The 18,068-nt window shown below is 34.5% G+C and overlaps 1 protein-coding gene across 2 annotated transcripts in view; it reads right to left on the bottom strand.

The window, feature by feature from the left end:
• The window catches only part of AGMO (alkylglycerol monooxygenase), a 330,223-nt gene that overhangs the window by 215,972 nt on the left and 96,183 nt on the right, over positions 1-18,068 (bottom strand). The window contains exon 4 of one of the 2 annotated variants that reach the window (XM_088018484.1): positions 9,525-9,602. The exons of the other annotated variant lie outside the window; for it this stretch is intronic. Within the exon in view, the coding sequence (XP_087874610.1) occupies positions 9,525-9,602 (78 nt within the window). The remainder of the gene's footprint in view (positions 1-9,524; positions 9,603-18,068) is intronic. 2 annotated transcript variants of the gene reach the window in all.

Genomic DNA, 18,068 nt, shown 5'->3' on the forward strand with positions numbered 1-18,068 from the left:
CACAGGATTGTTACATGAAAAATTATTTAGCTCCCCCTTTTTCTTGTGTACCCTCCATTCTCTGGGCTTGAACACCCTCAGCACTTTCAGGGTCCCCTATCTTTCCGGGACCTGTCAAAATATTCTTCATCTCTCAAGGACCACTGCCTATGTCATTTTTCTCGCCCTCCTGGCCACAATTATTATACAATCTTTATTATTCCTAGGCCTCTAACATCATAAATACTCTACTGAGAGAGATTAATTTGTCCATCTTTGTATTTTCTACAGCACCTCATTGTGTCTTTGCATAGTAGACACCAATATATTTTTTTGATTAAACCCATGTTTATAAAAAATTGGATCATTTGAATAAGCACTAGACAAGTCAAACTATTTTATTTGCTAAATATGTGTATTTTCATTAGTAAAATCAGTATTTTTTAAAATTTCCCTTTCCCTTTACACTGATTCATTCTCCCTAATTTCAGTCATAACAAAACTTTCCACTTTGTAAAACATGATCCCTTGATCTTCCATTTCTTTAATTTGTTTTTACCTCAAATATCTTAAAAGAGCAGTTTATTTACTTCCTTACGTCCCATTCGTTCGTAAGCTCATTCTTAGTATCACTTAATTCACTCCAAAATCCTTATTGGCCTCTTTCTTGTCAAAACTAGACTTCTTTTAGGTGTCACTCTATTTGAACTTTCCGAAACATTTGATCACTGCATCTGTCTTGAAAACCTCTTCCTTTGGCTTTCCTTTCCCCTTGTTTCCTGTTCTTTTTCTTTTTCTCAGGCCAGGTGCATTTCCCTGACTTCTTCTTCTTTACTCACCCATTTAAAGGGACTAACTCATTTTTGTTTGCTCTTCACACTCGTTTCTAATGGTGTGCTATTATCTAAAATTACTTCAATAACCACTTATCCAAAAGTTGATGGCTTCCAAATACTTCAGTCTACAGGTGTCTATTGACTTCCGGGTCTGAATTCCTTTGGGGGGAATTCCATACATATTATGCTTTGAATCTATTTCATTGTCTTGTTTTCTGTCCCCTGTTGTCCTTTCCTTCTTAATGGTATCACCATAATCTTGGCAAGGAGAGAGAATAGCCCGGAAAGACCTCAAAGCGGAAGCAGATTTCAGTGCCTTTTTGTATCCTTTTGACCTCTCTTTAGATAGTTATGCAAGGCTTAGCATATAATCAAGACAAAAACCAATATTTCTGTATAAATAAAACTTTTTAAATGACTTCACATAAGCTTGAGATATATTCTTCTTTTTTTTTTAAGATTTTGTTTATTTGCTAGAGAGAGAGAGAGAGAGAGAGAGAGACCATACAAGCAGGGGGAGTGGCAGGCAGAAGGAGAAGCAGGCTCCCCGCTGAGCAAGGAGCCCGATGTGGGACTCGATCCCAGGACCCTGGGATCATGACCTGAGCCGAAGGCAGACGCTTAACCGACTGAGCCACCCAGGCATCCCTGAGATATTTTCTTCTAATACACTGTAGCAAGCAGGCTTACAAGTTGGTTTTATTACTAATGGAAACATTCATATATATAAGAAAATATGAAGAAAAATGTTGAATGGCAAAGGTAACATAGAAGAACATTATTACTTGTGAAGGTCAATAATAAAATGTAAGATATTCTTTTTTTAAAGTTTTGACTTTTTAGAAAGATTATAGGGGAGAGCACATGAAGAAACACAAAAGCTATATTTGACATAGTCAAATTCTAAAGTAATAAGATAGCTTTCATACTAAAGGACATTCTCCTCTAGTTCCTCAAAATATTTTAAATATTATCATATGGTGTACTGCTGCCTCTCTGGTCCTGAAGTTAGAACATCAGACTTGGAGTTCATCTACCTGTAGTGCCGTTTTTCGATTTCTTAACCACTTGCAGAATGTCACCACTAGAGCTACCCCACTTGCTTATAATTAAGCTTACTCTATCACAAAATTAATCTCTACTTGAAGATATATATTTTTGATACACTTTTGAGGCTGGGAGAATAAGAATGTGATGTATCACTTTGTCATATTTTCTTTTCAGAAGGCTCAAACAATGAAAACAAAAACAACAAAAAATTATATAGCTTCACAAAACTCCCTGAATATTTTTAAATTACCCAAATAGAAAACCAAAAAATGGCCAAAACACATAAGGCTATCCATGCGGTTCTTTTGTACTGTTACTCAACTTGTTAATAAAATCCAAAGGAAGTCAGTCAAAGCTTCCATGCATCCCCTTTCTTCCTCTTTTCTGTTATTCCAAATATTTGTGGTTGTACTGTGAACTGGTCTTAATCTTACTGGCCAAATACAAAGAACCATAATTTTTTATCAGAAAAAAATGCTCTTCTCTAGGAGTAGCATTGTACTTAAATATAATTTAAAAAACAAGTTGTTAGAAATATTTTATAATGCCATTAGTATCAGAAACTATTATTTTTAAAGTTACTCTGCATGCAGTGAAGATGACTTAAATTGGTTAAAGGTAAAATGACATGAAGCAAAATATTATCTATGTCTACAGCTCATATTGGACATTTCTCAGTAGAGTCTGACACCTATGAGTCCACAGTAACTTGCCTTGAACTCTGAGCTTTGCAGTGCTGTGTGAATTTGAGCAGCCACAAATCTATTGGATAACACAACAAATTAGTATAGGTCAAAACAATGATCTTAACACATTTCTCCTAGTAATTCTCTCTGTTCTTGTGATCAACTTGTCTAAAATCTTGTCAAATGACCAAAAAAAAAAAAAAAAAAATTCTCCTAGTGTTGCAGAGTTGCATAAAATGATTTCCTATAATGATGTCACATTTGATGCTGCAGACCATGTGAAACAGATTAACTGTGACCAAATTAGTATTCTTTTGTAAGGCCAGCTGATGTGCACATGTAAAACATGCAACACACACTTTGAAATGCAATTAAATGATTCTCAAACACTATACCATTAAGAATTTCAACCTCATAAATATCTACCTTATAGAGACTTCTTTTAATTTGTTTCTTGAAACAACCAACATGACAACGTAAAGTAATTTCAATGCATTTTCATCTTTGAGAAACTTCCTGGGAAAATGCTTTGGTGGCATTTTTTTTTTTTTTTTTTGGTTGGTTGGATAATGCCTCGCTTGTTCTTTTTAAAGAGTTCTTATATTCATGTGTTCTCGTCTGTCTTTAGGAAAGATTGATGTCTGGTGTCACTGCTAGGAAGTGCAAACTGTTCAGCCTCACTGCAATCTATGTCCTCAACCTCTTGCTCCACAGGATGCCACACACTTTGGCAGCCAACATTCAGAAGGGAAGTGCTTTAATGGCAATAAGTGATGCCAATGACACCTTTCCCACAATACTCAAAACTTAATGGTTGGAAGCTGAGGCACCAAACGGTAGGACTAAAGAGGATAAATGGATAAGTTAGCCTACAGGTTCTAATGCTATTTATCTAACCAGTGCTGAAAGAGATCCAAAATTTCCTCTACCATAAAACTTTTCACCAAAATTTCATCTTCACGATAGCCTGGTAGAATCTGGGTCTGTTTAACAATGTCTTGACCCTCTTTTTCCAGACATAAGAACTTAGTGATCAATTTTGTTAATAATAACATCAGTGTGCTTTTTTAGAAGTCATTTCCACATATGACACATTCCAGCTATACCTCCACCCCTATAGAGAGTAGAGCAATAGGAGGGAAAACTCTGCAATGTAAGTAAAATGAAAGGAATTTATATAACATGACATAAAACAGGTGTTAAAGAAACACTGAGATTCTTAGTGGGAAAAAAAAAGTGACATCATGGAAGCAAGACATTCAGAAGTTGTGTGATTGTGGCAAAGTCATTTAGAGTTCCCAGTGTTCCCATCAATATGAGCGACTTAAGGTATTGCTTTTCATGAAGAAAAATGCGGCTACATTCATAATATCCGGTGAAGAGAATGGGGGCTTTTCTTTTTTATAGATGGAGTTGGATACTGATTGAGATAAATAACTTACTCATTTGATTGCTTTAGGTTACAAATACAGTCAAAGCCACCAAATCCAGTGAAACCAACTTACCATATGGTGATTTGACCTATCACCTTCATCTTATTATATCCATTCTTTAAGCAAATGACCTAATTCTTTGAACTATTCAATGAAATAAACATCCAATATTTTGCAAGTAAAACCATTAAGCATAAGATCTCAAATTGATCCTAACAACCATGAGTGATTTCTCTAGTAAGTATAAGTTGTGTTTTGGTTTTTCTTTTTTTAGTTTCTGTCTAGGTCACTGCCAAGACTTTTTCAAATGTAAGTAAAATTCTACCAGGTCTTGTATGCTGTTTTTGAATTAGGGACACCAAAAAGGAACCATTAAGAAAAAAAGAAAGAAAAGGAAAGGGAAAGGGAAAGGAAAGGAAAAGGAAGAAAAGAAAAAAAAAGAGAAGAAAAAAGAAAAAGGAGGTGGGGAAGTAAAGACAAAAAGAATAAAAAAGATTCTTGCAAGCAGTTGTGAAGAGAGGTGAAGGTAGTTAGGAAGAGAAGTAAAAGATAACATACATTGAAGAACAAAAATGTTTAGAGGGCTAAGCATGTTTTTAAGATTATCTTTGCTAGTCTTAATAATGAGTTAATTCTTATTTTCTTGCTATCATAAAGAAGAGGAAATTGAGGAAAAACTTACAGATCATAACTACAAAGTGGGAGAGCCAGAATTTAAATCTAGACCTTTCTGGTCTCAGAGCCCATACTCTTTCCTGAAGTCTGAAATTGGTAAATGGCCATAGTTTTGCATGAGATGGAACGTCCAGGTGAGTGATGCATAATGCCTGCTTTGAAAAGTGTGTTCTTTAGACAGAGAAGATGAAGACATTTATATGAAAAAAAAATGGAAAATAGGAAACCACTAGTGCCAGATTAGTTGTGTAAACACCGCTTGTAATGGAGATCAGGGAAGAACAATATAGCTGGGGCCAGATTAGTCAGGTTAAAACCTCAGAAAAGACTAGGGTTGAAGCTCTGCCTAAATGTTAAAGTAATTTCCTAGAAGGCTGGTGTTTAGCATACTAAGAGAGTAATTTTCTCTATTAAAATATATATATAAACAATGCAAAATAATTGTTATAGTATGCCTTCCTTTAAAACAAATTCAAATCATGGACCTTGATATATATTTTTTACTTTTACAAAGTACTACTTGGTTTAAAAAAAAGTGAAAAAATGACAGTTTAAAATAGCATTTGACTTAAAAATTAAGTACCATTTGATTTAACAATTCATTTTATGTGCATTTTTAGGAACAACTGCTAATGCTCAAAGTGAAGTCTAAAAAATATAAACAATTTAATAATTTTTCATTTAAGGAAGGAAAAGTGGAATTCAAATATCACTTGTTTTGAATAAAAAAAGGCCCCTTAACACTGCATCACATCTTAAAAGCCCCTTTTCTCATATTTTACAACAGTTTTATGACACAGACACTTTGATGAATTTTTGCTCAACTCTTTTTTCAAATTAATTTACATAATTAGGAAGCTTAATTTTTCTTTAAAAACCTCCAGAAGTGGGATGTCTGGGTGGCTCAGTTGGTTAAGTGTTTACCTTCAGCTCAGGGCATGATCCCAGGGTCCTGGGATCGAATGCCGCATTGGGCTCCCTCCTCAGTGGGGAGTCTGCTTCTCCTTTTGCCTGCCCCTCCCTCTGCTTGTGTTCCCTCATTCTCTCTCCCTCTGACAAATAAGTAAATAAAATCTTAAAAAAAAACCTCCAGAAGTTTTAGTAAAATATCACCAATATTCTTTAGTGTATCAACTGAACACTTTAAATTTCTAATTTCAGTTAATTAAATTTACTGAAAATATTGTTTTTTGCTCACCAAAAGTATTTATTTATTTAAATGTATTTTAAAAAAGCAGAAAGAAAAAGAAAGAAAGAAAGAAAGAAAGAAAGAAAGAAAGAAAGAAGAAAGAAAGAAAGAAAGAAAGAAAGAAAGAAAGAAAGAAAGAAAGAAAGAAAAAGAAAAAAAGAAAGGAAAGTCCTGTGGATTTCAGAGTGAGTATTTACATAAATGAGACTATTAGTCTTGGTTACTCTATTCATAACCACACACACACACACACACACACACACACACACACACACACACACACAGCAAATACAGTGTCTGATATTATCATCAATGTGTTAAGCTATTGGTCTCTGTGCGTTTTAGCAATAAAGTGTGCTCTTAGGAATAAAATACACATGAATATATGTGACTATCTTTGGTTTTACTGAAAGGCTTGTTGCTGGCTGACACCCTTTCTTTTAGTAGAACCAACCCATTTGGCAAATTTCTTCCTTTTATTAGAAATAGATACTCTGGAATCAAAACATGAAATACCGACAAGAAAAATTAATAAATGCTTTTTGCAATACTTTGGAAGGGGCAAAAATAAAATTAGAACCAAAATAAAGAAAAAAACTTCAATAGATAATGTTAACTGTTATGTTGTTCAATTACAATGTTTTATTTCAGTGAAAAATGAAACTAAATACGTTAGGAAAATTGTCTAACATATTTTACTAAAACAAAATAAAAATTTCAGCAGAAGATGTTTCAGTCAAATGTCTCATTTCTCTTTTTTTTTAAATTCAGTTAACCAACATAAAGTACATCATTATTTTCTGATATAGTATTCAATGATTCATCAGTTGCGTATAACACCCAGTGCTCATCACATCACATGCCCTCCTTAATGCCCATGACCCTGTTACCCTATCCCCCCACCCATCTCCCCTTCTGCACCCCTCAATTTGTTTCACAGAGTCAAGAGTGTCTCATGGTTTGTCTCCCTCTCTGATTTCTTCCCATTCAGTTTTCCCTCCCTTCCCCTATGATCCTCTGCAGTATTTCTTATATTCCACATATGGGTGAAACCATATGATAATTGTCTTTCTTCATTATAATCCCCTCCAGTTCCATCCATGTCAATGTAAATGGTAGGTATTCATCCTTTCTGATGGCTGAGTAATATTCCATATGAACCACATCTTCTTTATCCATTCATCTATTGAAGGACATCTTGGCTTCTTCCACAGTTTGGCTATTGTGGACATTGCTGCTATGAACACTGGGGTGCAGGTGCCCCTTCTTTTCACTACACCTGTACCTTAGGGGTAAATACCCAGTAGAGCAATTGCTGGGTCGTAGGGTAGCTCTATTTTTAACATCTTGAGGTACCTCCAGACTGTTTTCCAGAGTGGCTGCACTAGCTTGCTTTCTCACCAACAGTGTAAGAGGGTTTCCCTTTCTCCATATCCTTGCCAACATTTGTTGTCCCATCTTGTCAATTTTAGCCATTCTAACTGGTGTAAGGTCGTGTCTCATTGTGGTTTTGATCTGTATTTCCCTGATGACAAGATATTTGCAAATGACATATCAGATAAAGAGCTGGTATCCAAGATCTATAAAGAACTTATCAAATTCAACACCCAAGAAAACAAATAATCCAGTCAAGAAATGAGCAGAAGACATGAACAGACATTTCTCCAAAGAATACATACAAATGACCAATTAGACACATGAAAAAATCTCCACATCACTTGTCATCAGGGAAATACAAATCTCATCTCTTTTTATCTAAAATTTTGGCTGGGCTTTTGTAGCATCTTTGTTAGGGAAAGTAAGCAATTCTGTAGACAGTTATAAATAACTTTTAATGAAAAAGAAACCTGATATGATAAAAAATTATTTTCACTGTAATGGAAACTATAAATTTCAAAGAAGACGATGTTTATAATGTATTGCCTATATTTTAAAAAGGTAAGAGTAATTCAAATAATCTTCCTAAAATAGACGATGAGGAGTTGTGTATACTTATGTATTCTGGTTAATAGAGAAATGTGACTCATATGAATTATCACTTTTCAAAGAATTAGACTGACGTTGGCCACATGAAACAACACTGAGATAATTAAATCTTTGTCCATTTTTCAGAAAGCTCCTTCTTTCCTTCCTTCTTTCCTTCTTCTTTCCTTCCTTCCCCAGGGACCTCTTGGGGAGCTCTCCTCCTGTGTAACTACTGACCTCTTGGAGCTATGCTCTTAGGGATGATTATAAGGGACTATTTTCATTCTCAAAGAGGATTTGTGGGCATAGTAACACTCTAATCTAAATGAGGAAATGAGGATTTTTCTAATAATGCAAAAGGCACAAGATTTTAAATGTCTCGAGTTCCAGTATAAACTAACACAAGCCTTTGCATTTATTTTATTTGAATAAAAGAATATATATAATATATGTTATATATAATATATATATTCAGTTTCTTCATTAGAGAAACACTGGTATTTTGGAGAATGTTTGTAGAAGTGCATTGTATCAACAGAACTTGCTATTCAGTTGCACAAACACTCTCATGCCTAGGAATAGGCTGGCTCCTATTTGGTATGGAACAGTTACTCCAGTAACATTAGCCAGTAAATTTATATTTGAAAATATGAACAAAGGAAAAAGGAGACGAAAAACAAAGGAAGGAAGGAAGGAGCATTACCAGTAAAATTTATATTTGAAAATTTTAACAAAGGAAAAAGGAAAGAAAAGGAAGGAAGGAAGGAAAGAAGGAAGGAAGGAAGGAAGGAAGAAAGAGAGAGAGAGAGAGAAAGAAAGAAAGAAAGAAAGAAAGAAAGAAAGAAAGAAAGAAAGAAAGAAAGAAAGAAAGAAAGAAAGGAAGGAAGGAAGGAAGGAAGGAAGGAAGGAAGGAAGGAAGGAAGGAAGGAAGGAAGAAAGAAAGAAAGAGAAAGAAAGGGAGGGAGGAAATGAAGAAGAGAGAGAAAGAAAAAAAGATGTAACTGAAGGGTAATCAAGTATTAAATCTTATAGAGTTATTACAGAGTTATTACCTAAGAATTCATATATTGGCTCCTAATTCTTCGCTATAAGTTAAGGATTAATATCCTACTTAATTTTGTACATGGATCTCATAGCTTACTTTTGCTGCATCAAAACCAAAGATTAAATTATGTCCCTTTTCATTTGATGTGTATTACAAAATTTGCATAAAACTTTTTCTTAATATCATCTTCTTTTGTTCTCCCAGTTATAAAATATTCTGGTCACTAGTCCTTTACCTCACCTGGATGATAGTTCTAGGATATTCTCATTTCTTGGTGTATCTTCTTCTTATGTGCTTTCCTTGGAGTATCTATATGACATATGTGTGTCACCTAGGCTCTGCACTTGTGTCTTTATTCTTCTCACTACTATGTATGCAATCCGTGGACACTATCAAATTTTCACACAGAGAAGAAAAGTGGAGCTGCAGAAAGAGTGAATAACTTGCCCAAGGGCACAAAGCAATTTGGTGATAAATCTAGATAATACTACAAATAATCATCTCTTACATAGGTGTAACAATTTACAGTGAGCCATATGCTTCCCCATACTTGCATATTACAATCAACACACTCAGCAAATCAACTATAATAGTCTCCAGAATTTCATTTCTGTGTCTTTCCCATATATCATACTGGATGTGGATGACATTTTTTAAATATTTAACTTTTATCTATCTCTCCGCCTGGACAATTGTAGCTCAATACTTTCTCAGGAGGACAAAATTTTATTAGAAGACAATGTTCTAGTCATCTCACTCTCAACTCAATTTGTTTCAATAAACATTATCTGTGCACCCCCTATTTGTAAAACACTGTGTTCCTCCTACACTAAAAATAAGTCTAAATGGATCAAAGTCCTTCTTCTCTGAAGAAGATACACAGACCAATAAACACATGAAAAAATGCTCAACTTCATCAGTCATCAGTAAAAGGCCAGTCAAAACCATAATAAGATACCACTTTATGTCTACTAAGATTGTTATAACAAAAAAAGTAGACAGTAACAAATGCAAATGCACTACTGTAGAGATTAGAACATATACATTGCTGGTGGGAATGTAAAATGGTGCAGCTGTCTTTGAAAACCGTTTAAAATTCCTCAAAAAGTTAAACAGAGTTACCACATGAGTCTGCAATTCCACTCCTAGGTATGTACTCAAGAGAACTGAAAACATGTGTTTACATAAAACTTGTACACAGATATTCATAACAGCATTATTTATAATATCCACAAGGTAGAAACAGCCAAATACCTACCAGCTAATAAACAGATAAATAAAATGTGGTACATCCACATAATGAAATACTACTGAGCCATAAAAGAAATCAAGTATTGATACATGTGAATGTATCCGTGTGGATTAACCTAAAAACATCATGCTAAGTGAAAGAGGCCAGATGCAAAAGGCCAGATACCATTTACATGAAATGTCCAAAATAGTCAACTACATAGAAACAAAGTAAATTAGCGGTTGCCATGGTGGGAAGGAAGGGAGAATGGAGAGTCACTGCTAATGTATATGAGATTTCTTTTAGGTTGAAGAAAATGTTCTGGAATTAGATAGTTGTGATAGTTACACAACCTTGAGAATATGCCAAAAGTCACTGAATTATACATTTTCAAAGGGTAAATTTTATACCTAGGTCCTGGGATGGAGCCCCATGTTGGGCTTCCAGCTCAGTGGGGAGTCTGCTCTTCCCTCTCCTTCTACCTCTCCCCCTGCTTGTGCTCTCTCTGTCTCTGTCTCTCTCTCAAATGAATAAATAAATCTTAAAAGAAAATATCCCCTCTAGTCTACAGAAGGTAAGGTTTGATATCAGGCACATTGGAGTATATTTCTATTCTATTCAGGTGCTTGACTAATATTTCGCTTAAGTATATGATTTAAGGCTGGGAATAATTTTCCTTCAGAATTTTGAATGCATCAACGCCACTAACATCTAGTTGCTGGTGAAAAATCTCATGCCATTTGTATTCCATCACTTTTGGATATCTGACCTGATTATTTTCATCTTTTTCGAAGACATTAATCTATGCTTTTATTTCCAATGTTCTGACATTTCATGATAAAATGTTTAAGTATGGGTATTATTTTCATTCACTTTGCTGGAGTATGCTCAATTTGGAAACTTCCAACCTCTAAGTCTTGAAAATTTTCCTGATTTATTTATTTGATGATAACTTTCTTTTCACTTTCTCTGTTCTTTTTTTTGGCGGGGGGGAGAAAAAGTTCGTTAATCAAAACAACCCACAGATATTACAAGAAAACCACAGACCAATATTTCTCATGAACATACATGTGAAATCCTCACAAAATATCAATCAGCAAATTGATAAATGAATCCAACAATGTGTAAAAGGAATTATACACCACAACCATATGAGATTTATCCCAGGTATATAAGACTGGTTCAGCATTCAAAAAGTAAAATAACCCATCATATTAACAAACTAAAAAAGAAAAATCATATCAATAGATGCAGAAAAAGCATTTGTCAAAATCCAATACTCATTCATGGCAAAAATTCTCAGGAGCCTCGGAACAGAGGGAATCTTCCTTAACTTGATAAAGAATATCTACAAAAAAACCCTATAGCTAAGATCATACTTAATAGTGAAAAACTTGAAGCTTTCCCACGAAGACCAGGAATAAGGCAGGAAGTTCTTTCTTACAATTCCTTTTCAAGACTGTAATGGAAGTGCTACCTAACACAATAAGACGAGAAAAGGAAACAAAAGATACACAGATGGAGAAGGAAGATATAAAACTGTCTTTATTCACAGATGACATAATTATCTATATGAAAAATCCAACTGAAATGACAAAAGAAGTTCTAGAACTAGTGAGAGATTATAGTAAGGCTGCAGGATACAAGGTTAATATGCAAAAGTTAATCGCTTTCAGATATACCAGCAATGAACATGCAAAATTTGAAATTAAAAACACAATGCCATTTATAGTAGCACCTCCCATAATGAAATAGGTATAAATCTAGTAAGTTATGTACAAGACTTATACAAAGAACACTAAATAACTCAACAAAATCAAACAAGAACTAACTAAATGGAGGGACAGTGTATTTCATGGGTAGGAAGGCTCAATATTGTCAAGATGTTAGTTTTTCTCAACTTGCTCAATACAATCAATGCAATCACAACCCAAATCCTAGCAAGTCATTTTTTATAGATTTTGACCAATTCTAAAGTTTATATGAGGAAGCAAAGGACTCAGAATAGCCAACACAGTATTAAAAGACACTGTTTGAAAAGTGACACGACCCAACTTCAAGACTTACCACAAACTACAGTATTCAAGACAATGTGGAATTGGTGAAAGAACAGACAGATAGATGAATGCAACAAAATAGCCCAGAAATGGACTCACAGAAATATAGAGAACTTTGTTTTGTGACAAAGGAGCAAAGCTCATACAATGGAGCAAAGATAGTTTTTTCAACAAATAGTGCTGGAAAACTGGACATTTACATGCAAAAAAAAAAAAAAGAATCTAGGCTCAGACCTTACAACTCTTCACAAGAATTAATTCAAAATACATCACACACCTAAATGTAAAATATAAAGCAATAAAACTCCTAAAAGATAAAATAGGAGAAAATCTAGACAACTTTGGGTATTGCAGTGACTTTTTAGATACAACACTGAAGGTATGATCCATCAAAGAACTGATAAGCTGGACTTCATTAAAATTTAAAAAATTCTGTTCTATATGAAAGACAATGTCAAGAGGATGAGAAGACAAATCACACCGGGAGAAAATGTTTACAAATGACACATCTGATAAAGGACAGTTTTCCAAAATGTAGGGAAAAAAACCTCCTGAAACTCAGCTATAAGAAAACAATGGGCCCAAGACCTTACCAGCCACCTCATAAAAGAACATACACAAATGGCAAATAAGCATATTAGAAGATGCTCCACATTACATGTGATCAGGGAAATACAAATTCAAACAACAATGAGATACAACTATACACCCATTAAAATGGTCAAAATCCAGAACACTGTCAACTCCAAATGCTGGTGAGAATGTGGAAAAACAGGAATTTTCATTATTGCTGGTGGGAATACAAAATTGTACAGCCACTTAAAAGAGAGCTTAGTAGTTTCTTACAAAGCTAAACATACTCTTACCATAGGATCCAGCAATTGAACACCTTGGTATTTACCCAAAGGAATTGAAAACATAGTCACACAAAATCCTGCACGTGGATGTTCATAATTATAAAAATTTGGAAGCAACTCAAATATCATTCAGTAGGTGAATGGATAAACTGAAATATATATGAAAATATATGAAGGAAACTCACATATTAATAAGTGAAGTAAGCCAATCTAAAGAGGCTATAGTATGATTTCAGTTATATGATTTTTTGGAAAAGGCAAAACTATGGAGATTTAAAAGGATCAGTGGTTGCCAGGGGTTGGAGTAGGGGGAGGGATAAATAGGTGGAGCTCAGAGGATTTCTAGGGCAATGAAAATACTTTGCATAATATAATGATGGATATATGTCATTACACATTTGTCCAAACCTATATAATGTACAACACCAAGTATGAGCCAGAATATAAATTATGGACTTTAGGTGATTATGATGTGTCAATGTAGGTTCAGTTATAACAAATGTACCACTCTAGTGGGTATGTTGATAATGGGGAAGACTATGCATCTGTGGGGGCAAGGGTTACAAGGGAAATCTCTGTATGTACCTTCTTCTTAATTGTTTTGTGAACCTAAAACTGTTCTATAAAAATAATGCCTTAAAAGAAAGTTGATTACACATTAGACCTTTGGACTAATCCTCTATTTTTTTTTTTTGGCTTATTTCTAGTTTTTTTTCTTTTATGTGTGTGTCTGTTTTTTTTTTTTTTTTTCCTATCCTTTGGAAGATTTTCTCAACTTTATCTTCCAAACCATATTTGGAGTATTTTATATCTGTTCTCATATATTTTATTTGCAAGAATTCATTTTTTCTTCTATATTTCTTTTATATAGCATTCTATTCTTGTTTCATAAATGCAATATCTATACTTCCTTCCTTAAAGACATTAATTATGATAGGATTTAAAAAGTTTTCTTCTGCTCCTTGCATATCTCTGTTTCCCCAACTTTCTTTCTTTTTTTTTTATCATTTGCAAATATCTTCTCCCATTCTGTCGGTTGTCTTTTGTTGACTGTTTCCTTTGCTGTGCAAAAGCTTTTTATCTTGATGAAGTTCCAAGAGTTCATTTTTGCCCTTGCTTCCCTTGCCTTTGGCAATGTTTCTGGGAAGAAGTTGCTGCAGCTGAGGTCGAAGAAGTTGCTGCCTGTGTTCTCCTCTAGGATTTTGATGGACTCCTATCTCACATTTAGGTCTTTCATCCATTTTGAGTCTATTTTTTTTAAAGATTTATTTACTATTTATTTTTGAGAGAGTGAGAATGAGAGAGAAAGAGTACATGAGAGTGGGGAGGGTTAGAGGGAGAAGCAGGTCCCTCGCTGAGCAGGGAGCCCGATATGGGACTCGATCCCAGGACTCCAGGATCATGACCTGAGCCGAAGGCAGTTGCTTAACCAACTGAACCACTCAGGCACCCCATTTTGAGTCTATTTTTATGTGTGGTATAAGGAAATGGTCCAATTTCATTCTTCGGCATGTGGCTGTCCAATTTTCCCAACACCATTTGTTGAAAGGACTGTCTTTTTGCCATTGGACATTCTTTCCTGCTTTGTCGAAGATTAGCTGACCATAGAGTTGAAGGTCCATTTCTGGGCTCTCTATTCTGTTCCACTGATCTATGTGTCTGTTTTTGTGCCAGTAGACATATCAGATAAAGGGCTAGTATCCAAAATCTATAAAGGACTTATCAAACTCAACACCCAAAGAACAAATAATCCAATCAAGAAATGGGCAGAAGACATGAACAGACATTTTTCCAAAGAAGACATCCAAATGGCCAACAGACATGAAAAAGTGCTCAACATCACTTGTCATCAGGGAAATCCCCAATTTTCTTTTGTTGCTACTACTGTTTTGTTTTTTAGTTTGAACTCTATCCTTCTCAGACACTTTGAATATCTATAGGTCAGGGAGAAATCCTTTCATTGTTGGCCTGGAGGTTGTAAGAATAATCCAGAAATTCTTGAATCCAGTGGAGAAAGATTGCCTCAGTTTTCCTGTGTTCAGTTTAGTTATTTTGCCTTCAAATCTACCTGCTATTCCCATGTCCAAGGAACCTCTAGTTCACTGTAATCAGAAAGTAAGCCATTTGTCTTTTCCTGAATAAGGGAATAAAATTTGCTCAGGTGTTCTGGGTTTCTGGGGATCACAAAATGCTTCTACAGAATTTCAACTGATCCTCTAGTTCTGAACTCCAACTATCTACCCTCTTCAGATGTTCTTACTGTCTCTAATTCTTGAGACTTTCTAGGGTTCTCTGGTACAGACTATCTTTATATTCAATATTCAGTCATTTAGAAAATAAACTTTAATGTTCCAATGAAAGTTTGGGATTTTTTTATTTCAATTTTTTGGTTATCAATTTTTCCAACAAATAATTTGAAATATCGATATTATGTTTCAAAATCAATGTTTTCTGAAGTCTACCAGCATTTCAGCAGTCAGGTAATTTTATAAATGTATATCTCCCTCTCAGAGATACATGACACTTATCAATATAACAAAGATTCAGAGTAAAGAAACACATTTAACTTTGTTTAAACTTGTGTTTCCTAAACTTATCTCACAATTAGACAATGTTCCTGCAAAATTCTAAGTAGAATTGTAAAAAGTAGAATATTTGTTCTGTGAAATACATTCTGAGAAACTCTGTTGCAGGCTTAATATTTACCTTGTCACAGTTGTCACAAACATAATGTGTAATTAATGTTTATTTCAATTATTATCAATTCTTTTGGATGTGTTAGAAAAGAGCTATAGTGGATTAGCTTGCCATGGATATATAACTACAGTAGTATTATTAATATTTGGACTCCAATTATCAAGCGTGACAGTTATATTTTATGCAGAGTACACAATTACGAAGAATAAATTATGCCTGCCATCTATACACCTTACCTAGCTCTATAGGTAATATAGAAATCATTCTCTTGCTGTTTTACTCTTAAGCACAGATACACAAATGTTGAAAATCTAACCCACCGGTGATACTCAAAATCGTTATTTAATTATGTAGTCTATAATGAAGTAAATTGGGTTAAATTTACATAGTAACTATTCAGAAGTAGGGAAAGAAAGAGGAAAAAAAAAGTTATTTAGCTCATAGGGCTGCGTACTCTCTCGCTTGCCTACAAGGAAGCGTCACTTGAATTACCAAAGTAGCTATTTTTCTGCTATGAGCTCTTAACCAAATATTGGCACCTAAGAGCACCGTCTCTCCTTCAGTGGATCAAGCCAAATACAACTACAGCCCAAAAAAGACATCCTGTCCCTCCTTTAACAGCCAGCAGTCTCCTCTCGCAGTTCCAAAGAAAAACAAGAACAAATATTTGCAAAGATTTTTGTGTTGTACCAAAAATGAGCATTAATAAAATCATGCTTGGAGAAAAGCACTGAGAGAGTATATAAAAACGATACTGTAATGTCAAAGTGGGAAGCATTAATTCATAAGATGCAGGAGTATTTTTAGATGGTACTGACAGTTTGCATGAAGCTTGGGAGTGGTGTGACTTGCTTTCATAGGAAAGGAATGGCTGAGCCTGGGAATTTTATTGGCAGATAGCATAGCTTAAAAATGCACATGGGATGTCTGTCTTATAAAGCAGTAAGTATAATATTTTATATTTTTTTCATTTTATGAAAAGAATCAGTTATTATACAAGAGAAAAGTTTTCTTGCTTTTCTCATTATTCATCTTACTTTTGCTAGACAGTATTAAACAGAAGTCTGCATATTATCTTGGATTTTATGGTTCTCTATGGTTTTCAAAGTACTTTCACATACGTCACCTCCTTTAATCCCTGTAACAACTGTTGAGGGTGTTATTAATATCTCTGCTTTATCTAAGAGAAAACTGAAGACCAAAAGGGATTAGTGAATTGCCTAAGACTACACAACCACTAAATAATAGAGCCAAGTGTGGAACCCCGAACTTCTGCTTCCAAATCCAAAGAGGACACTCCCTTCTACCACTCCTGTGACATGTTCTTCTTTCTTTTAATTAGCTTAACATAACTCCAAACTTTATGAAACATCAGCCTACACTGGGACTTATTTTGCATCACATGTCAAGATTGAAGCACACAAAATTTGTGGGGTTTTTTTTTTCAGGTCAGAAGCAGGTGAATATCAGCAATTTCACATAGTTCAATCTAATACATAAAGGAGCCCGGTAAAGATATTTGATAATTTGCAACGATGCTCACATATAAGTGTCCTGTTTTAAAACTATACCATAAAAATTTAATGTTTCTTTTTTTTAAAACGTCCATTCTAGCAATTGAAGCTATGTGTATAATGCACACACACTAGTATTGTCAGTTTGATTGACTTAGTTCAGCCAATGCAAATACAATTGTCCAATGGGTTGTGCTGGCTAAAAACTATTTGTTTTTATTTTTCAATGAATAAATCAATGAAGTTAGTTGAAAGGGTTCATTTGTGTAAAAACAGTGTAAGTGAGGCAGTGAGAAAAGGTGCTTGCGGGCAGGGGTTCCAGGGAGTTCTCAGATGACAGAGGCCCTTTGCATGGCCTCAGGATGCTGAGAGGAGGGGGAGAGTGGTCATGTTCAGAATGCTCTCATTTCCTGTCCTCTCCCCAGGGAAGCACAGATATCATAAAAGGTCCTGGAATGAACTTTTCTGAATCCTAAAATAAATCTTTTTCAAATTTTAAGGGATGGGTAAAATTTAGGATTGATCTTTCTTTTTTAAAAAATGCGACTGCTGGTCATTTTAGAAAAAAAAAAATCATAGTGACCAAGCCATGAATTTAATAACTTGTGTCCATAGACTTCATAATGGTTCTAAACAAAGTAATGCTTTTTTTAAAAAAATGTATAATTTTACTTGGTTTAAACTCACAAAAAATATCAGTAAGAAGGGCAAGATGCCTATATATCAAGCTATTTGAAAAGGCAAACTATAACAATTACTGTTTAAGACTTAAGTGGTCTTCTTAATCATTCTAGATTCTATCAGATGGACAGCATGTTCTGTAATGCATGGCCAATACTGAATTTTAAACTGTG

The sequence above is a fragment of the Eumetopias jubatus genome, unplaced genomic scaffold (assembly GCF_037043125.1).
Source record: "Eumetopias jubatus isolate StellerSeaLion01/CBP00866 unplaced genomic scaffold, mEumJub1_p1.0 scaffold_14, whole genome shotgun sequence".
In the NCBI taxonomy this organism is placed as follows: Eukaryota; Metazoa; Chordata; class Mammalia; order Carnivora; family Otariidae; genus Eumetopias; species Eumetopias jubatus.